Raw genomic sequence first — 25,747 nt, forward strand, 5'->3', positions numbered from 1 at the left:
CCCGCAGAAGCGTGAGCTGCTACCTGTTGGGGGCATGCTTTATTCTTCTTTACATCTTCACTGTGCCTGCCACAATAGTTGGCTCTCAAGAATTTGGCACCAAAGCACGTTCTCCTCCTACCTCTGATGTCCAATTTGTCTCCATGGGCAAGTTACTTAAGATTTCTAAGCAAAAATGGACAGCGAACCCACGGACAAATGAAAGTGATGCAGACTTTTCCTTTACCTGCACAGGCATATTGTAAGCTACTTACCTAACTCTCCAGCCCACTCCCAAATGAAATCATGATTCTCCAACGTGACCATGGCAATTTTCACTTTCAGAATATTTTTCAGTGCTTTGAGATTGTGATGAAAGACCTGGAGAGTGGGGAGGGAATGTCGAGGTGTGAACCCTTCTGAATCCATAGATACAATCAGAGCCCGTCTGCTTATAAAATCATCAACACACTATTTCCCACTGTACTAGGTGTTCTTTTGAAGTCTGTCATACCAAGCTCTGACCTCATTTTTCAAGATGTATCCACATTTTCTAAATGTCTAAGTGGGAGATTTTGGCAAATATATGGCAGTCCTAACATACAAAATGCTTTTGGATGTTACTTTCCATTTAACACTTAAGGGCATCGGTAAGGTAAAGTATGATATGTGTACTATACAATGTTAACTGGCATTTCATTAAAGCTGTCGAGACTAAAAATGGGTTTTCCTCATAAGCTACATATAGATTCATTCATCATTAATGCAGAATGTTTAAGATCTCATGTAGAAACTTGTAAAATAATTCCTATATTACACATTGTCTCTACATTGTTTTTAAAGGGAACAATGAGCTCACCTCTGTGGGAATTACATACCTGGATGGACTTGTAGCTTTGTAGGAAAAAGTAAAAAGATTCCCCACCTTCATCAGAATCAGGGTTTAAGAGGAAAAATATGAGAAATGAGTATCAGCTCAAACCATATTCATCCTCATTCCATCTTGCTCTCACTAAGGGAAGAAAGTTAATGGTTTATGCCAACTCCTACCTCTGTGAAACTAGAGAATTTTTGAAACTTGTCAGAAGGTGCTATTTATTATATTCAGTGGCAGTCCTAGGACATGGCATGCTTCTTTGTAACTGATGGCTTCATCGTCAGGTTTCTGAGAACAGTTCTGGCACCAGACTCAGCGCACCAGACTCTAAAATGAGTATCACCCACTGTAAACACCTTAAATCCTCTTTAGGGTAAACCAACATTGAAGTGCATGAAAAACATTGCAGACAGTTCAAAAAGAGATGCATTTTCCTACGGTACTGAAGAATCAAGAATAATTTTGAATTCATCCTGCCTTATTCTGTCTCCGTTTTTCAAAGATTTGTTGTTGTTATTCTTTTGGTAGGAGCCTTAAACATTCTCTCTACTCAGCAGTCCTTTTTTTCCTTTTCCTTTTTTTTTTTTTTCAGGTTTCTGAGCCTCTAACTTTGTAATACATTTTTTAAATATGGCATTTGCTTTCAAACAAGAGTTAGTAGAAGATAAAAATCCCTAATTAACAATCTCTCAGCCTGAGTGAAATGTGTACTGGGTTTGAGTTTGTCAGTGGGTATAATATATACCTATTAAATAGTTTGTTTAATCATCTGCTAAGACCTTGAGACTTCTGGTTTTCCTTGCTGTATAACAAATAATTTTATTTGTATTTAGGTGTTTGGGGGTGTGTGTGTGTGTGTGTGTGTGTGTGTGTGTGTGTGTGTGTTTAAGGCTTCCGTCACTTTTCTTGCACTTGAAGAGGAGAATGGGATTTGCCAGTGATAAATGGGGAAGTTGACTAGCTAACTAATAAAGATTTGTCTTAATCAAGTATGATTTGTCAGAACAGGAGCGCACTGGGGTCAGGGCGCGCGCAATGAATTATACAGCATTCACAGGAGGAAAGGACCCGGCAAGAGACCTCATAAATATGCTGCCATTCCCCACTGCTAATTCGTATTCAAAGAGTGCTCTGCACAGCCATTTTTTAGGTTACTGAGCTGTTCACCAGCTTCATGAGCTTTCTGTTTGTGTGGGGGGGAAAAAAAAGAAATTTCATTATGTTTTGGCATCATCTGGGTTCTCAAGGTGTATTGGTCCCCAAAACTGGATTGGTGCCAGTAATTTGAAGTGTGGCTTATTACATGGCATCATGTGTACTATTTATTTAGTGCCTACTATGGGCTCTGCAACATGCTGCACACGGTGGGGGGATACAGATGTATATATAACACTCTCTGCTAGAAGAGGTTTTAGATGTGTTCTTATAATCCTCTTCAAGTATTGTCTCTGTAAATTCAAATATGGCTACAAAAGAAAAAGCCTTCGCATTAAATATGTCCTCCCAGTGAAGATTTCCAAAACTAAAAATAGCCCTTACTATTTCCTGAAGTTTGGCTTACATTAAATACATAGAAGATATTTTCTTGTGTTTCCGCTAAGCTTGACTTTCTAACCCATGTTTCTACTCTTTACATTAAACATAATTTTTTAAGTGCTGCTCTGTGACCGAAGCAACATTCAAGGCCAGTCGTCTTTTGTGCTCAGCTATATTTAGGATGATGTCCTCCGTAGCTCTAGAAGGTCGACACAGGGGAGCAGCCCTGACTTCAGAATTCTTTGGTGCTTAAGTGGCCTATTAGATGACTTTCAGATGAGATTATAATAATGCAAAATAATTTGTAGTATCTCAATGTGTAAATTGGGTAGAAAAGATATTGGCATCCTCTTAATGGAGTAACTGCTCTTATAGTTAATAATCTGTTTCTTTTTGATGAAATCGATGTCCATATTAAAATAATAATAGTAGTAGTAATAATAATTGTTTGATAGCAGACTTATACCAAGGAAAAAAAATAAATGGACTTTGGACTTCCCATTTCCAAGAATGGTTTCTCCAAGAAAGAAACGGTTGAAAAAAAGTTGGGAAGGTCCACTTTTTCCAATCCTGCTTCATCAAAGGGAGGTTTTTAGCAACAGGACTATTACTTGGTATATTTCCTGAAACCTCCTTAGAACCCTGATTTCTGACCATTTAGAAATTGCCATGACTCCTACCTGGATGTTTATAGTGGAGTGTAGTAGAATTTTGAGAATTCTGTAGTGATGGATGTTTCTTTGCTTCAGGTGGAAAAAATCCTACCAACTCTGTGAACCAGAGCTGATACGTAAGGGGCTCAGGAGTGTGGTTGAGCTGGTGCTTACTTAGAACAATGTCTGCACTTCAGTGTAGATAACGTGCCCCCCCTGAAATCAAAGCCTACCACCTTCATGAATAACACCATGAAGATATTCCCAAGTGCAAATAGGTGGTGAAAACAGACCAGAGAGATAATTCAGTCCTCAGAAACGAATGGCCTTTACGTGGGTAGCCAATATTGCCTCAGTGAGCGTGCAGTCACTGCATGTCTCACAAAGAACAAAATGCACACAGTGCTGGAGAGGGACTGGAAACTCTGAAATTGAGGGTAAAAGAAAGAGTTGGAAAAAGAAGCCAGCTGGGAAGTTGACCGTAATCTGTGTGGTTCTTGGGCCTTAGAAAACCCATCTTGCTTTTCTTTCATTTGTCTAGGAGTCATTTTTAATATATATATTTTTATTTTTCCTTATATTCTCATCCTCGTAATTGATTTATGACATTCAGGAAGTCATAAAATGTCTAGCTTCCTTTTTTGTTCTGTGTTTGTCCAAAGTGTTGCTCCATATTGCTTCGGCCAGAATTCCTGTGATGTTGGCCTTTTATGGGGTGGTGAAAGCGTATGTGTGCCACTGGCCACATCCATCCACTTGAGGATCAATCAGACATGGGTGGTTTCTTTTTTTGGTTTCATTTTCTTTTGTTTTTTCTAAGTCTAGTTTCAAAAGGGTTAATTCTTACCAAGTGATGCCGGATGGGTTTTGAATACTGGCCAGCCATGGCAAATTACTTAACCTCCCTGAGCCTCAGATTCCTTGTCTTTAGAAGGGGTTAATAATAATCTATTTCATCTGCTGTTTGTGAAGATTTAATGCAGTATCTGTCAGGTGCTTAGCACAGTGTCTGGCATTCAGTGAAGCAGTCAATAAACAGTGGCCCAAAATAAAAAACTCTCCCTGGAGGGAAACATTCATTGCAGTATTTTACACACAGCCTGTAAGCAATAAACTTTTGTTGGGTATATATTGAATGAATGAAGTCATTTTCCATCACCAACGGTTCAAGCCTGCGTGCCTTTTTTCCCTCAGAAAAGTCCTATCTCAACTTGTTAATACTCTTACACTGAAGTTTGGTAAAGGACTCAATTTTAGTGGTTCCCTAACAGAGCCTATTGAGATACCATTAAAAATTCTACTTAGAATTATGCTAATAAGTTCAATATACAGCCTTGCCAATGAAGCCTCATAAATTCTCTATTGTATTTAGAACGAACAGTGGCTTTGTTTTATTCTACATTTTAGAAACTCGCAATGCCATAGCGCTTGCTAAGAAAGGCAAACAATAGTAAAGTATCTTTTTTAGGAGTTTCACTAAAAGAAATCTCTAAATGCATGTTTCTGAATATACTGTCCTTCTAAGGTCAAACTGATATTTCAGTTTACAAAATTGAATGATTCTCTACTGTTCTTCACCTGACATTGACCAGCAGTTACCATCTGATGAGCTAGATTATCAAAATCCATATTTATTTAGCCTTTTCTTTAATGTCAAAAGGATAGCATAAATATTAGGAAATCTTTAGCTCTCATATATCTTTATATATATATATATATATATATATATATATATATATATATATGAAGACAATAATTTAAGCTCAGTTTGGATCTTTATCAGCTATACATCTCAAGTTGAGAAATAATACTGAGGTCATATCACCTTAAAACTCTGCTATAATATTCCATAAAATCACCCATCCTTTTTTTCTCACTGATTACCTTGAGTTTCATTAATTTCTACCTCTCTAAATGTCAATGTCTAAAATTCAAGGCCCTTCTGCTTGGAGTTATTCAGGAATGAAACGGCTCTGTCTTTTTGTCTTCTTTATGATATAGTCTAAATTCTCCCCCTTAGATTATAGAGTCCTCTGTAGATTGCTCTGGATTACTTCTGTGTGTTTGTGTGTGTTCCAATTAAACTTTATTTACAAAAACAGGCCATGGGCTCGACTGGCTGAAGGGCCCTTGCAGAGTTCTACTCTAGAATAGTTGCTCTCACAACATAGTCTCAGGGGACCGGCAGCATCAGCATCATCTGAGGATTTGTTGGAAAGGCAACCTGTTGGACCCCACCTCAAACCTACTGAATCAGAAACTGTGGGTGCAGGACCCCGGAATTTGTTTTAACAACATGACTACTTTCGTTGATTGACCTATGCCCCATCTACATTCACAAAAAGAAATGTCTTACAATAAAAGATCAGACAAGTATATCAAGAGCAGAAAAAATTAACTGAGGACAGAAGACAGAAGCCAAGAATTAAAGGGAAGATTTAGGTGGGGGCAGAGGGTGGAGGAGAGGTTTGCTCTATGAAGAAATTCTGGAGAAATGCCCTACAATTAAGGATTCAACTCACCCAGAGCTTCTTAGGATTCAGGCCAAAGAAGAAAATATGTTGGATTACATAGCTTATATTGTTCCATAGTACAAAATTAGTTATTTCCTGTACCGTCAAAAAAAAAAAATTTGTTTTAATCAGAAAGGGAAGGAAGCGTGGGGGTGGTTTTTAAGACAAAGAAATGTGATGAATCCTATACTTGAAATCAGCTTGATTAAAACAGTATAGAAATATTCCTTTTTCATAATTTCTTAAATAAATCTTATGAGCACCAAAGACCCAGAGTTGAAATGGTAAAGATTTATATCGGAGCCAGATATGTAGTACTAGAGAATGTTGAGGAATAAAGGCTAGAAGTCCTTGACAAAGAGTTTCACACGACTCCCAGAAATTTTTAGGAATATGCATATCTGGACCCCATTTCCAGGGATTCTAATTTAATCAGCCTAGAATGAGGCCTACACAACTCTGTTTATTAAAAGTTCCATAAATATGTCTAGTCCAGAAACAAAGAAGCACACTACTAGATTGTCATTGACTATCCCCTCTGCATTTCAGTCATCACCCTCAGGCTTTTGAAAGAAAGAAATGGCAGAAAATTCAAGAAAGAGAGCACTAGCTGAAAGCTGAAAAGTGGGCATTCTCTGTTGTCAATTGAAGAAAGACCCCAATGCTATATAGATCCAGGATAGCAGATAGGTCTTATCCCCTGTGCCCACTCTAATCAATTGGAGCTGATTGCCTGGAGCGTTGCGAAGAGAGGGGTAGTTACAAGGCATATTCAGGGGCAATGTGATCGATTAATAGTATCTTCCAAGTGTTTGGTATCAGAGTGACAGCCCGTATGTTGTATGTTTGTTGACTTGGCTCTCACACTAGACATGTGGGTAGCAGAAACGACATTTTGTTGAAAATTAAAGAAACTAATTTCACCCCTCTGAAATTTTATTTCCAAACTTGAATCGTTTCTTTAATCTCTCAGCCAACTTTTTTTTTTTTTTTTTTTTTTTTTTAGAGATTTGGGTTTTTTTTTTTTTTTAATTTTTTTTTTTCAACTTTTTTTATTTATTTTGGGACAGAGAGAGACAGAGCATGAACGGGGGAGGGGCAGAGAGAGAGGGAGACACAGAATCGGAAGCAGGCTCCAGGCTCTGAGCTGTCAGCCCAGAGCCCGACGCGGGGCTCGAACTCACGGACCGCGAGATCGTGACCTGGCTGAAGTCGGACGCTTAACCGACTGCTCCACCCAGGCGCCCCTCAGCCAACTTTTAATATCAGTCTTCTCACTTTCTCAGTCTTTCCCCGTAAACTTCCACCAGGATTTCCTTCCTGATATTTCTTGAAGGTTGATCGAGGATTTTAGGTCAATATTTTGTGTTTCTTAATACTAAAATTCAGCAGCATTCACGTTCAAGGCCTAATCACTGCCTGTACCCACTGTCCTGTGCTACTTCAGGTTCAGTAACTTGCTTTTTCCATTTAGCCAATATATCCATGCTCCCTCCTCCTATTTTAACCTGTGTCTGCTTTAAGCATGCTCAGAAGGGTCAACATATGAAAAAGTATTGTATAAAATATAACATTGAGTTAGGGTATATGTTCGATTTGATAAAAATATTTGAGATATATAAGAAGAAGGTAACTTTTTCCAGATGAATGCTGAATTTTAGTGTGAATCAAAAATAGTTCCGCAGCCTCCTCCCTCATACCAGGAACAAAAATTAAATCAAAATGGATCAAAGACCTAAGTGGGAGAACCAGAGCTATGAAAGTCTTAGAAGAAAACATACGGATAAATCTTTGGGGCCTGGATTTGGCAATGGATTCTTAGATAGGACCAAAAGCACGAGCAATGACAACAACGACAAACAGATAAATTGCACTTCACTCAAGTTTAAAACTTTTGAACATCAAAAGACACTATCAAGAGAGTGAAACGACAACCTACACAATAAGAAAATATATTTACACATCACGTATCTGAGAAGGGTCTAGTATCCAGAATATACAAAACACTCTGACAGCTTCCACAACAAAAAGACAAGCCAAGTCAAAAATGGACAAAGGACCTGAGTAGACATTTATCAAAGAAAGATCCACAAATGGCCAATAGCCACATGAAAAGATGCTCAACATCATTAGTCATTAGGGAAGTACCTTCAAAACCACAATGAGATGCTACTTCACACCTACTAGGGAGGCTATAAGTTTTAAAAATGGAGAATAGTAAGTGTGGCCAAGGAGAAATTGAGGCCCTCATGCTTTGCTGATGTGAATGTGAATTGGTGCAGGCACCATGGAAAACAGTTTTGTGGTTTCTCAAAAGGTCAAGCTCAGAATTACCATATAGTCCAACAATTCCTCTCCTAGGCATATACCCAGAACAGCTATGCATAGAAAATCTTGTACATGCGTGTTCATAGCAGCACTATTCACAATAGCTAAAAGGTAGAAACAACCAAAATATCCAGACTGATAAATGGATTAACAAAATGTGGTTTATCTGTACAATGGAATATTATTCAACCGTAAAAAGAAGTGATACCTGCTACAACATGAATGAACCTTGGAAACAGTAAGGGAAGTGAGAGAAGCCAGTTCTTATTTCAAATTGATGTGATTTAAATAATTTTTAGTATTTAATCTTGAGGATCACAAGCTATGTGTGTCTATTAATCATATGTTTCCATATTGACGTATCCAAATCAAAAGGAGGGAAGTGATTCCATCCTTTAGGCCATTTCCCCCTTCTAGCTTCAGTTCGTATTAAGAATGGAATTAAGTCCAGAAAAAAATATATCAAGAAAAGGAATGGCAAGGCCAAAAACTTTAGTATCATCTTTTATCCACATATGACTATCGAGCTTCAGTGATTTTATCTGCCGCTGATTCCGCTCTAGAACAGTGAGTGAAGTGTTCTCCTCTTTTGCTCTGAACATAGGCCTGAAGCCAAGTAAATATGTTTTCTTCCATGAATGTATACTTGTGAGGGTGTAGGTGTGTGAGGGGGGGGAGGTTGGAATGTCATCTCCCAATTTCCTGCTTTTCAGAGCAAGAATGAACAATCTAAATGTATTAAATTTTCCACCTCCCGGATTCATTTGTTAAGAATAACAAATTCACTTGCCAGTGTGAATAGGGAAGGGAGAAAGGGGTCAGTGGGATAGACAGTTTATGATTCTGTAGGAGAATTGGCCCCTTATGTTTTAAAAGAACAAAAATGTACTGAATATACAACAATCTACTAAAGCTAAAAGATTTGGGTAATTATAATACTTTTTTTGCTGTTTGTATAATTTGTAAAGAACAGAAAGTATTTCAATCGAGACCATGAAATCACAGCATATTTCTCTGTAGAGGGCTGTGGTTCTTTCAGGGGAATATTTGAGAAGTGTTCAGACTGTATTCTGTCCCACTCTTGCCCAAATTATTGGAAAGGCCTTTCTTGGGCACTGACATTTTATTTTATTTTTTGCTTGTTTTTTTTTTAATTCCAGGATAGTTAACATAGAGTGTTATATTAATTTCAGGTGTACAATATAATTATTCAACAATTCTATAGATCACCCAGGGGCACTGACATTTTAAAAGTGTACTAAAGTATTAGAGTTCCTTATCACCCACATGGTAATGCATTTTGAACTGGACACTTTAAATTAAATAAACAAACAAACAAATTCATTGCCACAAAGATCAGTGACATAGGACTCAGGAGGCTTGGGTCACAGTTGTAGCTCTGTTGATAATTAGCAGCATGACGGCTGATCCCCACCCTGAATCCCTGCACCCTCCTTTTCTCATCTGTGCAATTACTTACAAGACTCATGTTTTTTCTAAAAATCTGTATTTCTGTTGCTGTAAATTTATAGAAGGTGACTGTATTTTCCAGCTCAGCAGCTCCCATGAACAAACATTTTCTGAGCACCTGCTTTAGACTAAGAGGAATAAGAAACGGCCTCATCTTTAAAGAAGTTTATAAGGTAATGGGGAAAGAAGAACATAGAAGCGAGGAGTCACAAACTCAGATTCTATAGCAGCAAAGGAGGCACATAACTGAGTGAAGTAGGTCAGATGGGGACGTAGCAAAGTCCATAGTACCTGGCTCTTCTCCAGGAGACAGCCGTATCTCAGTTCCAGCCTGTTTACCCTGTGGGAATGGGGACTCAGTGTTGCCACAGATTCCAAATTTCATTTTTTAAATTTTTTTTTTTTTTAACTTTTATTTATTTTTTGGGACAGAGAGAGACAGAGCATGAACGGGGGAGGGGCAGAGAGAGAGGGAGACACAGAATCGGAAACAGGCTCCAGGCTCTGAGCCATCAGCCCAGAGCCTGACGCGGGGCTCGAACTCACGGACCGCGAGATCGTGACCTGGCTGAAGTCGGACGCTTAACCGACTGCGCCACCCAGGCGCCCCCCAAATTTCAAAAGAAATGAGAAGGCCAGCTTTTTATATGAAATCTCCTGTTTAAAAAAAAAAAAAAAAATGTTTTGTTGCTAACCAGTTCAGAAGTGCTTAGGCAGTGATTCCTAAAAGCAAAACATGTTTGTTTGCTGGCTGAACAACTTCTTTAGCGTACCCAATAGTGACTTCTGAATAAGCAGATAATTAGAATGTTATACATTCAACGACAGACGTGTACATAGTTCACAAAGGGTATAGATAGTGATTAACTCTGCCCGTAATGATTTCTAAAGAGGCTTTCTACTTACTTTCTAGTCACTTGTCATAGTTTACTCTACTTTTTGGGTGTTGTCTTGTTTTTTGTTTTTTGTTTTTTACAGTGAGTAATTCATTCCACCTGGAGAACTGGATGATGTTGAACAGGTCTCTCTTGTCTGCTAAGTGAATACATGTTTGGCAAATTCCGCAAGTGAGCCTTTGGAATGTGCTTTGACAATTTTGCCCATTCAGGTTTTCTGCTGCTTCATCTCCTGGCTTTTACATTCTTTATTGAATTGTGAAAAAGGGATGTCCTTCCTGCTGCTCTGGTCTTGTTTCATAGAACAGAACAGATTCATTCTCTTTTTTGAATGGAGTTGTAATTAACATGGCTCCTTTTGTTTAACAAGTTCAGTTTACATAGTACCTGCTCATTCCAGAGCATCATTATTGGTGGCACACCTTCATTGACTGATGTCTGGGGGCTCTGGGAATAGTGTTTGTTAATTATCTGCAGCAAACCAGGTAACTAAGGGGAGGTTCCGCTACTATGACTTCGATGAAAGTAGCACTGATGATTTTTTAATTGCTTTTTTTAATTTTAATTTAATTTTAATTTTAATTTAATTGCTTTTTTTTTACCTATCACCTTTTTAAAATTTTTTTAATGTTTATTTTTGAGAGAGAGAGAGACGGCGAGCACGTGAGGGGGGAGGGGCACACACACACACACACACACACACACACACACACACACACAGAATCCAAAGTAGGCTTCAGGCTCCACACTGTCAGCACAGGCCCCAAGACGGGGCTGGAACTCATGAACCGTGAGATCACGACCTGAGCCAAAGTCGGATACTTAACCAACTAAGCCACCCAGGCGACCCTAGATTTGGTCATCTTCAAGCAAAATAGAATCTATACTCCCCCACTAAGGAGGCAGTATTAAATCGTAATTGCTGAAAAAGAAACCTGGGCCATGCACACTCCTTTGCTGTATTTCTACTAAGAGTGCCTAAGTTTATCTTTGGTTTATATGAATGTATAATTTTCTGTAATAATGTCATCATCCAAGTGCTTGTAAATATTTTATATTACATAGTAAATTCAAAAGTCCTCAGAGGCCCAGCAGGCTACTGTATGAAGCAGTCCAGTGTTATAGACTTGGTCAATCTAGAGAGTGTATGGCTTGCTTAAAAGCATTTAGGTTTGACTGTTTCTCGTTTTGTTTGTTTTTTTAACACTGCCAGAGCGGGGGTGTTCAGGGGATGGGAATATATCTATGGGCCTGATTTGGCCCTTGTGCTTCAGTTGGTTTACAGGCTCTAGAGAGAAAAGGAGGCATTAAAGTTTTATAGAGTTACTGAGTTCTAATATTTTAGAGCCAGAAGGGGCATTGCAAATGAACTAGGTTAAGACTGTCATTTTACATTTAAGGAAACTGAGGCCCAGAGAAGGGAAGTGTTTTACCTAAATTAAAGTTCAAATGGATTCTTCTTTATTTTCTTTTAAGTGGGTCTTAAAGACAAGGGAAATTTGAACACCCCTCTAGGGATGGTATTTCCATATTCTCCAATATAACAGCCGTTAGCCACATGTGGTTACTGAGCACTTGAAATGTGACAAGTGCTACAGAGGAACTGAATTTTAAATTTACTTCATTTTTTAAAATTAAAAAAATTTTAATGTTTTTTATTTATTTTTGAGAGAGAGAGAGAGAGACAGAGCACAAGTGGGAGAGGGGTAGAGAGAGGGGGAGACACAGAATCTGAAGCAGGCTCCAGGCTCTGAGCTGTCAACACAGAGCCCGATGTGGGGCTCGAACTTGTGAACTGCAAGGTCATGACCTGAGCCGAAGTCGGACGCTTAACTGACTGAGCCACCCAGGGGCCCCTAAATTTTATTTAATTTTAATATTTAAGTAGCTCCATGTGGCTCGTGGGTACTATACTGGACAGAGAAGCTTGGGGATTACCATTTTCATCCCTAATATATCAGTGTACCTTGAATAAATATGCCACTTCACATATAACTTAAAAACCATTCAGCAGTATACTTCTTTTTACCTACTCTCCATCCTTTGTGCTCTGGTTTTCGATATTTAATTCTACATATGTTGTTATTATTTTTACTTTATTTGGATCTGAATTCTGTAGATCCACATTTCCATCCACTGTCATTTCCCTTCAGCCTGAAGAATTTCCCTTCACATTTCTTGCAGCTCAGTGCTTCTGGATGATTCTCTCAGTTGTAAATGATCTAAAATTAATTTTATTGAACCTTACTTTTAAGGGACATTCTCACTAGTGCAGAAGAGTAGGATGGCTTTTTTCCCCCACGCACTTGGGATGCTGTTCCATTATCTTCTTGCATCGTTTTCTGATGAAAATCCAGCCCTCATTCTTCCCACTGCCCTCCCACGTGTCATCTCGTTCTTTCCTTTGGCTGCTTTTCAGATTTTTTTATTTATCTTGAGTTTTGAGAAATTTGACTATGATGTGACTAGGTACGGTTTTCTTTGTATTTATCTTGCTCAGAGCTTGTTGAACTACTTTGATCTGTGGATTGACTTTTTTTATAATAAAGTTTGAAAAGTTTTGACTGTTATTTCTTCAAATAATGCTTGCATCCTGTTGTTCCCCAGAGGGGAATCTCTTTTTCTGGGAGTCTGATTGTATGTATACAAGACGACCTGTTATTAGCACACAAATCGTTGATGCTCTGGATAATTTCTGTTAACCTGTCTTCAAGTTCAATGACTCTTTCTTGTATAGTGAACGATACTCTGGTCCATCCAGTGAATTGGCTTCAGATGCTATATCTTTTTATTCTCGAATTTCATTTTGTTCCCTTAAAAAAAAATTTTTTTAACGTTTATTTATTTTTGAGAGAGAGAGGGAGGGAGCACAAGTGAGGGAGGGGCTGAGAATAGAGGGAGACACAGAATCTGAAGCAGGCTCCAGGCCCTGAGCTGTCAGCACAGAGCTGGACTTGGGGCTCGAACCCACAAACTGTGAGATCATGACCCGAGCCAAAGTCAGACGCTTAACCGACTGAGCCACCCAGGCGCCCCATTTTGCTCCTTTTTAGAGTTTCCACTTCTTTCCTGAAAAAAACCATCTCTTCACCTATTATGCTTATATTTTCCAATATAGTTTTTAACACTATTATGATACTTGTTTTAAAATCTTTATCTGCTAACTCTAATAACTAAGCCATCTGTTGGTCTACTTCCATAGGCTGTATTTTCACTTTATTATTCTCTTTTCCACCCTTTTTATTTGTTTTTTTTTTTGCGTGCTTTGGAATGTGTGTAGTATTCTAGACATAGTGTAAAAAAGTACAGTAGAGTCTGAAATACAAACATCATGAATTCATTTTTCTCTGGAAGCATTTTATTTTATCTTATATTTGATCAGTGGATTGATCAGATTCTTTCTAAAATTGAGTTGATGCTGAGCTGAATCTCTAATTAGACTGTACTCATCTGAGGTTAGTACATCCCCAACCTGTGTCTAAGCTCTTTGTCATTGTTGTTGTTGTTGTTGAATATTATCGGTATTTGATCTGGGAGTAAGTTGGTCTGCAGTTTCCCATATTTTTGGTTCACATTTGGGCTTAACTCTGATGGTGTCTCAGAATACAAGCACCACAAGAATATGTGGGAATATGTGATGTTTCTTTTTACTAATCAGTCCCTCCTGTAATGCCCCTTCCTTGGCAAATTTGGAGATTGGAGAATTACCAGACCAAGTAATTTGGTTTTGTGTCTACAGCTCATCTAGGTTTCATGCTGTCTCACACACCGACATTTTCATATAATTTTGGAATGGTTTCTCTTCATTCCTGAACAGTCTCTCCCTGGCAGTCCTGTACTTAAATCAGGCACTCACCATAGGTATGAACATTGCCATTGCTCTTTACTTACATATGAGATGCTTGTTTCTGTCTAGACTCTATCAAAGCTTCCTTGCATACATTGGACTTGCCCATTCAACAATGGTGATTATTTTGTCTGACTTTTCTTGTTTCTGTGAGAGTCATTTACATCTTTCTACATCCTAACTGGAGGCAGAAGTTCCTCACATGTCTTGAATTGTCAAATAATGAAAGATCATGTAAGGTAAGGTAAGATTCCTTACCTTTTCAGGTGTCAGGAATTTAAAAGACTATACCTATCTGAGTGACATCAATACCGAGGATAACCTACACACTCAGGGCATGATACCAGAGTCAGTAACCACCCGATGAGCTACTCCCTCCTGGGAAACTATGTGTGAATTCCTTTGCTCTCCCAAAGCAGTAAGTTTTTACTCTGATCAGACTCGGTGGCCAGAATTTCCAAAGTCAGGTCCAAATTTCAGTACTCCAAGTTATTGGGAAACATTACTTTGTGTTTTTCAATTGTCTGGTTGGTGCTCTGCAGTGTGCATATGAAAACACGTGCTTCAGAAAATAGCTCTTTTACAGTATTTCTATGCAGTCCTGCATTTTAGTGAAGTTCCCATATGCTCACAATAGCTGGATAATTATGAATGCCTTCTACCTGTTACTGAAATTGCTAATGAAGTTTTGAGTACCAGAAAATAACCTTACCTTATCTTAGTTCTTTAAAGTAAGCTCAACTGGATGTCTTCACTTTTTAAAATAATTTGCTGGAAACAACATCCTTAATAAAGTTTGCTATAAGAGAGTTAAATGTAAGTGTGATGAAAAATGATCATTTTTTTTTTTCTGGCGAGTGTACTGCTTATAGCATAATGACTAAAATTTTTTTTAGTATTTTGAATTTATCAGTGGAACATTTTCTGATGAATTACATCTGCAGCTCCTTCCGTTTCAGTCATGTTTATACCATGTTTATACCATGATGTGAGTCAATTCTGCCTTCATATAAGAATATTTTAATCAGCCCATCTCCAAAATACAAGTCCAATAATTATTTTTTAAAGTTTGTCCATTGCCAGTCTTATGATAGTTCAGGTGGCATTATTATTTGGAATGAAGAGTAATGATGCTTTTCATGGTATGGGTTCCTCAAACTAAGTCTTATCTTTTGTGATGCCAGACCAGGCCTTCAGGAAGTATCTAGCTAGATTTGTAGTTTCCTGCCTGCCTCTTCCCTCATGAGGCAGGAAAGTGTAGAATGCCCGGTGTATATCTCCCAACCCCACCCCAAATATACTGAAAAACAGAGGAAGTGTTAGCCACAACACATTTTGCCATTTGTAATCCAATAAAAGGGGCCATAGACCAAGGACATGATTCATTCTGGATAATTCTGAAAACAAAAACTCACTTTGTAAGTTTGAATGCCACACTCCCAGGATAATTCCCAGGACCCCTGTGGACAGGATAGAAGAGGAGGAAGGCACTTTTCTTTCCAGGAATTCATTTGTCATGCTCCTTTGACATGTTAGAATTCCAGCATATGGCATCAGTTTTTGTTTTCCTTTATGCTTCCCAGTTTTTCTTACTCTCAAGAACATCCTCACAGTCAACAGGTGCAGTATTTATAAAATTTATGATTTCTCAAGTTATCTCAGTAGAGGCAGCGTGGCTATTCCCATTCTAAAGGCACTATGAAAGTTTCAAGGACTGAAAACCATAGACTGGGAATATCAGATCTGCACTTGTTTAGGCCTATAAGCTTGTGTCCTTTCTTTATTAGAGTTTTGGTGAATGCTTATATCTTCAGTCAAATTTTTCAAGAAAAGTAAACCTAACAGTGTTACTGATTTTTTAAGAAAAGAATCCCTAAATGTCTAATACTATTCTGACCAAGATAGTTAAAAAAATTATTTTAAAAATAATCCTTTCCCAAGGTGCCTGGGTGGCTCAGTCAGTTTAGTGTCAGACTCTTGACTTCAGCTCAGGTCATGTTCATGAGGTCGAGCCCCATGTCGGGCTCTGCGCTGACAGCGTGGATCCTGCTTGGGATTGATTCTCTCTCTCTCTCTCTCTCTCTCTCCCCCTCCTTTGCTCATGCTCACTCTCCCTCTCCCTCTCTCTCTCAAAAATAAATAAACTTCAAAATTTTTAAATTTAAAAATTTTTAAAAATAAGAATAATCCTTTCCATTTTGTCTTGCTTTGATTGGGGTAGGAGAACACATAATGAAGAAACCATACATCACTTTGCTTGAATTTTTCCTTTCATTCTATAAGTGTGGGCATTTCTAATGTGCCTGGCCTGGACTTTTCTTTATCGGGGCATTAAAATTGAAGGTAGTGGGGCGCCTGGGTGGTTTAGTTGGTTAAGCATCTGACTCTTGGTTTCGGCTCAGGTCATAATCTCATGGTTTCATGAGTTCGAGCCCTGAGTCAGGCTCCATGCTGACAGTGCAGAGCCTGCTTGAGATCTCTGTCTCCCCTTCTGCCCCTCCCCCACTCACACTGTCACTGTTTCTCTCAAAATATGTAACTAAACATAAAATAAGTAAAATTGAAGGTAGCAAGTAAGAAATGAAAAACAGAATTCTGTTTCCAACAAATGGACGGTACCTGTGTATTAAGACCAAGAAGTGTGCACTCTTGCCAGTTCTCTTCTCTTGCCAGATGGGTTAAGACTTCGGATGCTGAGATATTTCCCAGGAGACAAGGACAGTTGAGGGAGTGATTTAACAACTCGTGAATAAGGCCTGAGCTCTTTACCTTGTTTTGTTGATTCCTTCAGTAGCAGACTGTGGATCCATTCAGAATAATTTTTCCCCTAGCAAACCTGATAGAATTGTGGATCTGTTACCTACATTCATTCCAATGTTGACTTCCCCGATGCCACACTTGAGAAGCTTTGAGAGCAAGAATATCGCAAACCTTTCATGCACTTTATATACTCCTTTCATGTACTTTTTTTCAATTGCTCATCGCTTCCTTCCACAGACACTTACTGGAAACATTATGCTGGTGACAGACACATGATAATAACCTATTTCCTATTTGTTTGAAATTATATATTATAATGCCATTAATCTTGATAGGAGAAAATATTACATAAGTAGTATTTTGCTAAAATGATTAAGGTATTGATGGTGTCCATAGATATTTGAGATTTTTAGTTAAAGTGAGTTAAAATTGCTAAATTCTATTAAAGGATTTCAATGCAACACTTAATAGTATAACAGAATTGGATATTGTAGTTCATATGCAAAAAAAGGAAAAAGTTAGCTCCAATTGTTTTTTCCTTCTTTATTATTGGTATCATCTTCCACTTTTACTGTGCCTCTACTGGGAGCCACATATCTGATCCAATTTACTTTAAGTATCAATTGAATGGAATCAATGAAAAGCTAACATCTATCTGAGAAGAAATACTATACTAGGAAGACACTATACTGGAAAGAATTTTCAGAGTTTGTATAGGTATCGAAAATATATTTATGCTATTGAATTTAAGCATTTTTTATTACTTGGATTTTCTGTCATGAAAGGAATATACAGAGGTGCCTTGGTGGCCCAACTGGTTAAGTGTCGACTCTTGATTTTGGCTCAGGACGTGATCTCACAGTTCGTGAGATCCAGCCCCATGTCGGATTTTTTGCTTACAGCGTGGAGCCTGCTTGTGATTCTCTCTCTCTCTCTCTCTCTCTCTCTCTCTCTCTGCACCTCCCCAGCTTGTGCACATGCACATGCTCCCCTCTCTCTCAAAATAAATAAACATTAAAAAAATGAATATACAGTCCTTTTTCTGGTGTGCCATGAAATACAAACTCTAGTGTAGTATTTGCCCTTTAGCTGCCAAATCTTCACTCGTAACACAAAAGTTCGTGAGTGCAGAACTTGATCTCCTTTACTGCCCATGTCCCCAGCATCTACACCTGGCACAGAGTAGGAACTTTATGATTTTTCATTGAGTGCATTGATTCCCATGTATTATACTATGACATGCATTTGTATGGTATCGTATGGCTTTCAAAACATTTTTACTTAGGTTAATTTCATTTGACTATTACAACAATTTTGTGAGCAATGTAGGACAGATATTTTATCTTGTGATACCCAGTTCAAGTGGTTTGTGGTAGACCTAAGATTGGAGGGGGCCCAGCTCATAACAGTCCATTGGTTTTTTTAATATCAATCATCATCATTCAGTAAATGCTTATTATTATAGGCCAGTCACTGTATTAAATAATTTAGCTGAATTATTTAACCTTTGCCATGACATAGCCCCATGACATAGAATGATCTTCCTTCCATTTTAGAGATGAAGAACTAAAGCACAACGAGGTTAGCTGATGTATGCAAGGTCAGCACTGGGGATTAGGCTCGAGCAGTGTGAGTTCCCAGCCCAAGCTCTCAATATGGTCTAACCACTGCTCCACAGTTTTTTAGGATGTCCCTCTAAAAAGTTGGCTAGTGTACATATCTGAGCCAAATAACTACCATGGTGATTTCCTAATGATTTTATTAAATTATTTGCTATCACTGTAATAGATTCTTATTGAGTGTCTCAACAAATTTATAAGCCAGAGATAATTGTTGTTATAGGTTATGGGTAAAGAGAAAAGACAATACAAAAGAAAAAAAAAAGGAAATGTGGGTATGTGATTGTCAGAATGTAGGAGTCAGGTGGGTTGCCAACATTACAAGGGAGTCAGATTTGTCATTCTTCTGTTATAGACTAAGGTACCTCCCAGGTGATGGAGAATGAGTCTGGAAAAGAAATTATTCAAGGCAGCTGCATATTTGTCAGGTTAGGACATACCTACAGTCTTGTCAAAGGAGGAGAGCCAACCAGTGCCAACCAAATGGGATGATCATGGCAGAGGAAAACCTCGTTGGAGCTCAGCAGTGTGCTTCTTAATGACTGTTCTAACCTGCCTATTCCTGTATAAATGGGAGTTCTGTCTGCAGCTTGAGCTTCACACAGCTCCTCAGCCATGTGAAGTGCACCTCATCGTGACTCAAGTATCCACAGCGGCTGAGAACATGCTAAAGGAGCTCCTGCTCCCAGAGAGTAAAAGCCTGGAGAGAGTTCCACTGACAATAAGCTGAAGTAGTTGAGAGAACAAGGACTGTGCACGTGGGGCAAATACATTAAAATCAGATTGTTCTAAATGGAGTTTCACTTACCAATGCAAAGCAGTGCAATAATAAAGCAGGGGAGGTAGAGTAGAATCATCAACATTAGTTATAACCTGCAAAACCAAAGATTAGATTCCATGTTGATAAAATAAGAAGAAGACCACCAAACCTGGGCTCTCCATCTCGGTGGAGAACAAATATGCCGAGGTGGCCTTCTGCAAGACATATCACCTCAATCGTCGCCACCTCTTTGGTTATGTTCTATAGGTTGAATTGTAAATCCTATCTAATCATATCTAAGATATACAGGTAAATTTATTAAGTACTTTCTAAATATTTTTCAAGTACATGAATTGAACTATGCATCCAGTATGTAATGTACAGTTATTGAACATTAACTCTGGGCCTGCCGCCATTTTGATACTTCTGGGGGTTGTTCCCACTTATACCCAAAGTTGCCTTCCGTCACCCAACTTTCCTTTTCCATAGAGCAAATTGGCCAGGAGATGTTGGAAAACCTCAGTCACGACAGAGAAAAGATACAGCGAGCACGTGAACGAGTAAGTAGAAGTGATACCGTTTTTTTCAGAAGTTCAGTAAATAATAAGGCATAGAAGGCACATGCATAGACAGTAACAGTGACATAGATGCAAGTGTGTATAAAAAAGGCAAGGGTGGATGAGGGATGTCGAGTAAGGGGAGAAGAGAAAAAAGAGTGTGCAATGGAGAAAGAATACGCTCTTTCTTTCCCCATCCCAGAATGCCCCCGGGTAGATATTTTATTTAGCTTGCCATAACTGAGAAGGTCATGAGGGAGATTTTGGAGTATGTCAAGTCTTTCAGGGTGAAAGCTGTAAAAATAATGATGTCTCATCTTCACTTAGTTCATTTCGTTACCGTTTATATTTCTAGGACTTTGCACATTCGAAACTGGATTCTAATTACCAGATGTATATTCAACTTTATCAGCCTGCAAGACATTTGCTTTTATAGCCAGTTCAAGTATCCAGCTTAAAGCTCCTGGGATTATCTATTACATGTAATTTTCTAAATCAAAGAATTTTCAGAGACTGTGTAGGTAACAAGGTGTATTTTAGTGTATTTAAGTATTTTTTTATTAATTGGATTTTCATCCGTGAGAAAAACTCCTGCTTGCCAGTGCACTTTTGATACGACCCAACTGCATGAAGTCTCACTTTGTTTTGTTTTAATGCTACTTTTCTCCTTCCAGCTTCGAGAAACAGATGCTAACTTGGGGAAAAGCTCCAGGGTCCTGACGGGGATGTTGCGAAGGTAAGAGCAAGGTAGGGACCTATCTTCCTCTCTCTCCCTTTTTTGAAACTGTGTTTTTCATCTAGTTGCAACTGGGCATTTTCCAGGCATGTGAGCCTCTGCTCTTAGTACCCTGTGTCAAGACCCTTTTGAAATGACAGAGCACTGATATTAACTCTTGTTTGGACAGGGACACATACTGAGTAACTTAGATTAGAGAGAAGGTTTGAGCTAGGGGGTTTACCTCAAGCTATGGAAAAAATTAGGGTTAGACATGAAGTACTTTTTCATAGCCTGAGGAAGTCCCCATGGCAGGAGCAGACTGATTTTATTTTCTATTTCAATAGCCTCCTTCTCCTAGAAGGAATGCGGGCCTGCCAGTATCATGAGCACACTTGGTATTAGCTTTGCTCTCTCCCTGTTGCCTTGTTTTCATTTCTTTTTTAAGAGACACTGTTTGGGGAAACATTTCAATCGTATATATACTTAAAGATGATGTTTACAATTTAAAGATTATCTGAATAATATGAATTCACATGTGCGCGCGAACAGATGTTAATGTTTTATGTGTGCAACTAACCTTCGACTGATGGAAAACATTCAGGAGAGTATGCGGAAATAAGTGAATGAATATGGGTAATATTCTATATTCTATGTTTCTGGGGGAGGGGAGTGAGAAATGTGTTTTCACTGTTCTGAAAGTCAGAGACATTTTTTACGTAGGTGTATTTAGCGTGGCATTTTCTTACGTTCGGAATCTACCAAGGAAGGTTATCATCTAGCACAGCCTTCAGTTTAGAACTGTAGCTCGCAGTGTGAATGAGAAAGGTTGAGAATTGCTCCACAACAGCTTAATTGGAATTTTAAAGAAGAAATCCTTTAGCATGGATACTATAGAGACAACTAATTTAGAGAAAGGAAAGTCTTCTCTGATCATGTATCTGTATGTAAGAATTCGCTAGAAGTGTGTTTGCTGTGTTCGTGATGGACAGCACAAGATCCAGTCGTAGGGTCTCCATCAGGCTGATAGGTCTTGAGCCTGAAGTTCCTGGGACACTCCAAACCAACACTGGCCTAACTCCACAGGCCCCTGATTTTCCTGCAGGCACAGTCCCAATTCAGCACCATAAGCCACTGAATCCTCTGCTTAAGAGTAATACATAAATGACCTAGAAAAACGCAAAATCCACAGAGAAGTGGCAATTGAGAGGAAGGGTTCAGTGCCTATAGACAATAAAAACGAAAAAAAGGAAAAAAAATCCTCTATTGCTTCCCTGGGAGGGCCCCTGCGATGTGAGCTGTAACGAGTATTCTGCCTATGTCTCCATTTTGTCAAATCTCATTAAAGAGTTTATGTCAATTGAGCTGTCCAGAAATCATTCATCATTTTTAGTGTAAAAAAAAATCATGCGGTTATTTAAATAATATCATATTAATGTTAAAGTTCAGCTGTCATTTAATGGTATGGCTTAATCAGATGTAGCATTTAGGAAAAATAGTTTCTGCGGGCTCTATGTGGCTTTCAGGTTGGCAGATTCAAATAAGGATTTATGAGTTTCTGAACCAATGTATTTCTGTCCATGTTTCTGCTTGATGTACCTCACCCTTTTGTGCAGGACACTGCAGACAGTTATTTCAGCAAATAAAGCATCTCCTCATATTGTGTTTGAATAAATTTGCAAGTCATTTAGAGAGGGTGAAGCGCAGACGCCCTGCAACCTTTGACTGGGCTTTCTGTAGGGCAGTCATACTAACGCGCCTGTTTCATAAGCCTACAGAGGGAAATTACTCCACCGAAACCCACTTGGGGTCCTCTTTGTAGGCAAACTCAGTCCATCACTGACTCGTCTCCTTTTGGGATCTGTCTAGAGAGTGAATAGAAATAAAAATCTTCAGGTGGACATCACCTTGCTGTGATGAGCCAAGGAAACTCTGAGGCCCTCCTGTGCGTAGCAGCGATCGTGTTTTTTACAAGACTCAGCTAGGATCTCGGTATCAGCCAAGGTATCCAGATACTCTTAATGGTGTACCTTCACTGAGTCTCTGGGGAACCAAAGGCAGATGGTGGTTTTGTTTGGTTCCTAATTACTTATCCCACCTGATAGACAGTTTATTTTGGTCTTGGGAAAAGGCAGAAATGTTTGATCAACTTCTTCACTCCATTGTTTTTATTATTCCCTGGAAAAACAGTCTCTAGAGAAATGGGACCAGCTTTTATGTCCCCAAGTCTCTTATTGAATTCTCTGATTTTGCTTCCTCTGTTACATCCCTCCCGTTCGCAGGGACTTCCCTTCCAGCACTGGTGAGATTTTAATTCAGAGAGAGAAATCACATTCTGTTACCAAAACCACATCGCGATGTTGTGCATCAGCAGTTGCGTCTAAGTTAAGGTGTAATACCAAACCACACGCCCATCTGTCACCTTCACAAGTGTGTAAAGGGAATGAACGTGCTCCTCGTGCAGTGTCGGCATCCACCTCGATAACACGAGCTTATTTATTTGCATGTGATGAATTGTGTATGACCGAGAATATTCTACTAACATACTAAACCAAGGAATTAATTTATTTAGAGGAAAGGTTGCTGATTATTTTTAATTTTTTTTTAAATTAGGTTGCTTTCAATTCTGTATATGGAACGGAAACGTTCCATATACAGAATGATGGCCTTTGCCCCTCATTTGGGTCATTTTGTTTTGATTAGCCTGTGGTGAAGACAGGTGAGACCAATGTTCCGTCAATGTCAAAGTCTGTATATAAACCCACCTGGTTATCTGCAAGACTGACTGAAAGCAGAGAGGGAAATAAAAATGAGTAAGTGACAGCCACCACCATTCATGCTTTTTTAATGTTTTATTACCATCACATGAGGTAAAAAAAAAAATCTATTTCCTTCTTTTCTCTCTCTCTTCCTGCTTTCCTTCCTTCCTTTCTTCTTTCTGCTTATTCACTTCCTCAGTAAATACTTAACGCGTGGAAACAAAGCCTTGGGGAATCCTCAGATGAAATCAATTCGATCCTTGCCCTCAGTCCTGCTGGAGAATCCGTACTGTGGGAATTCCTAGAACTACCTCCTTCTCAAGGAAACTTCTGAGGATTCCTTAACTCCAGCGAATGCTTACTGGTCGTTAAAAAGGGTGGCAGGGAAACAAATAACCAATAGAAAATATCATCTAAATAGCTATAAAACCAATACGTTTCAAAAGTTTAGAGAGGTAGGAGATTTATAGAATCATAAACAAGCTTTGAAAGGAACTAACCAGGCAAAAAACACTGAGGCATACCTAGTTTAGAGAAGCAGCAGCTGATTCAACTAAAATAAATAAATAAATTGTTCTTCCTGTAACGTTGCTGTATTACCAAAAAGGAGAACGCAAAGGAGAAAATCGGTCCATTTAAAATTATGATAGTGAAACTTGACATCAGAACACAGATATAGCTGATTTCCTGGAAAGTAATTTTTCTTCTGTCTTGACAGAAGATAGAGAGCTGGCTAGGGACAAACGGCTCATTTCCTGACCCTATAGACAGAGTTTTAAATAAAGTGCTATCCAGATAATAACGAAAATGGTCATGAAACAAATGGCTATTCGTGTGGTGACTGGAGCCGAAGAAATGAATTTTTCACGGACTCTCACAAAATGTGATTATTGCAACTGGGGTTGTCTCGAGGTGTCACAAATAACACGGAGAGGCTTAGATGTTGCTCTTCATAAACTTGCACGTATTTGCACGTTTGTGTGTGTATTATTTCCTGTACATTTGACTGGGAAGTCAAAGAGCAAACAGAGTGGGCAATCAGTGAAAATAAAAATAGCCGTTTTTGACATTTTCAGTCAGAAAACAAAAGACATCATGATTCTGGTTTTTTGGGGGATTTGTTTTGTTTTTGTTTTTTTTTTTTACCTCTGAAGAGTGAATAATTTATTGGTAACAGTATATTTGTTTCTAAAAGTATCTTGGGAATACAACAGTTATAATTTGAGATCTCCTTTGACATAAATTTGGAGGGCACGCTACAAGTTTATGTTGGCTGGCAAAAGGCTTACAAAAAGAAATGGCATATGTAATAGTTTTAAAACATCTTTTTCTATATGATTACCTTAAAATCAAATAATTTCCTCTCTCCCACCCGCTCCCCGTGTGTGCCTCTGCTATTTTAATTTTTTTCAATTTTTTTGAATTAAAAAAATAAAAACAATGTTTCCTTCAAACAGTGAATTCTTGCTTATTCTTCCAGAATGCATGTAGTAACTTATTAAAGCATGTAACTGGTGAGAGGCCTTTTGAAACTAATCTATAAGATACACAAACCAGGTAGTATTAAATGCTGTTGGCCTAGCAAGCACTATTCATGTGTTATTATTTATTACATGCATTTTTTGTTAGAACTACTTTGGAGCCAGTCTAAGGAGTAATTGCCACCTACTATCTCTGTCACGTTTTCATTTTAAACATGGTTTTGTTGCTTTGGTAGAATGACAGGTAAAACATCTGGAAAATTTAAATGTACTATCAAAATGATCCGTAAGGGTAAGCATACCAGAAATACCAACACAAGATCTGTAAGCAATGGAAATACAAAAAAAAAATTGTTTGTTTAGTAAACAAATTTTTTCTTAAAGAGGGGCGCCTGGGTGGCTCCCTCGGTTGGGCGTCCAACTTCGGCTCAGGTCATGATCTCGTGGTTTGTGAGTTCAAGCCCCGCGTCGGGCTCTCTGCTGACAGCTCAGAGCCTGGAGCCTGCTTCGGATTCTGTGTCTCCCCGTCTCTCGGCCCCTCCCCTGTTCACGCTCTGTCTCTCTCTGTTTTTTCCAGCTGTTGCTCACAGGTAGTCAGACAGCCTTGCTAGGTGAGCAGAAAGCAGTGAACAAACCCCACCAGACCCCGCTAGCTAAGATGGGCCTGGTCTTTGTAGACATGGAAGCTGTTGTGTACCAATGGCGTCCAAGGGGGTGTGTTTTTGAGGAGTCCTTTAAGATTATTTTATTTTTGACCACAGACTGTGGGGCCTTAACTAGAGATGAATCTATAATCTCCCTTACCTCCAGTATTCTGCAAGTATCATTGCAAGGAAATTTGTCTTATATCTCACCTTATATCTCTGGGGCCTTATCCTCACTGGAGAAAGCAATCTGGTTTTGTTTGATTATTCAAAACGAAATTCCTGCATTTGCATCAAGAGGCATATGCCTCAATGGATAAGGGGTGCGCTCTGTGGCCACACTGGACCTGCCA

General features: G+C 38.7%; 1 protein-coding gene across 4 annotated transcripts in view; it reads left to right on the forward strand.

Moving 5' to 3' along the window:
- The window catches only part of VTI1A (vesicle transport through interaction with t-SNAREs 1A), a 348,886-nt gene that overhangs the window by 188,797 nt on the left and 134,342 nt on the right, over positions 1 to 25,747 (forward strand). For 3 of the 4 annotated variants that reach the window (XM_047073444.1, XM_047073446.1, XM_047073445.1), the window contains exons 6-7: positions 19,728 to 19,798; positions 20,470 to 20,531. In XM_047073444.1, the coding sequence (XP_046929400.1) occupies positions 19,728 to 19,798; positions 20,470 to 20,531 (133 nt within the window). Of the gene's footprint in view, positions 1 to 19,727; positions 19,799 to 20,469; positions 20,543 to 25,747 lie in introns of all 4 variants that reach the window. The other variant, XM_047073447.1, reaches the window with a different exon arrangement.

Source organism: Lynx rufus, unplaced genomic scaffold (genome assembly GCF_022079265.1).
Source record: "Lynx rufus isolate CCGP_SWC_20201006 ecotype Redwood Valley unplaced genomic scaffold, mLynRuf1.p SCAF_11, whole genome shotgun sequence".
In the NCBI taxonomy this organism is placed as follows: Eukaryota; Metazoa; Chordata; class Mammalia; order Carnivora; family Felidae; genus Lynx; species Lynx rufus.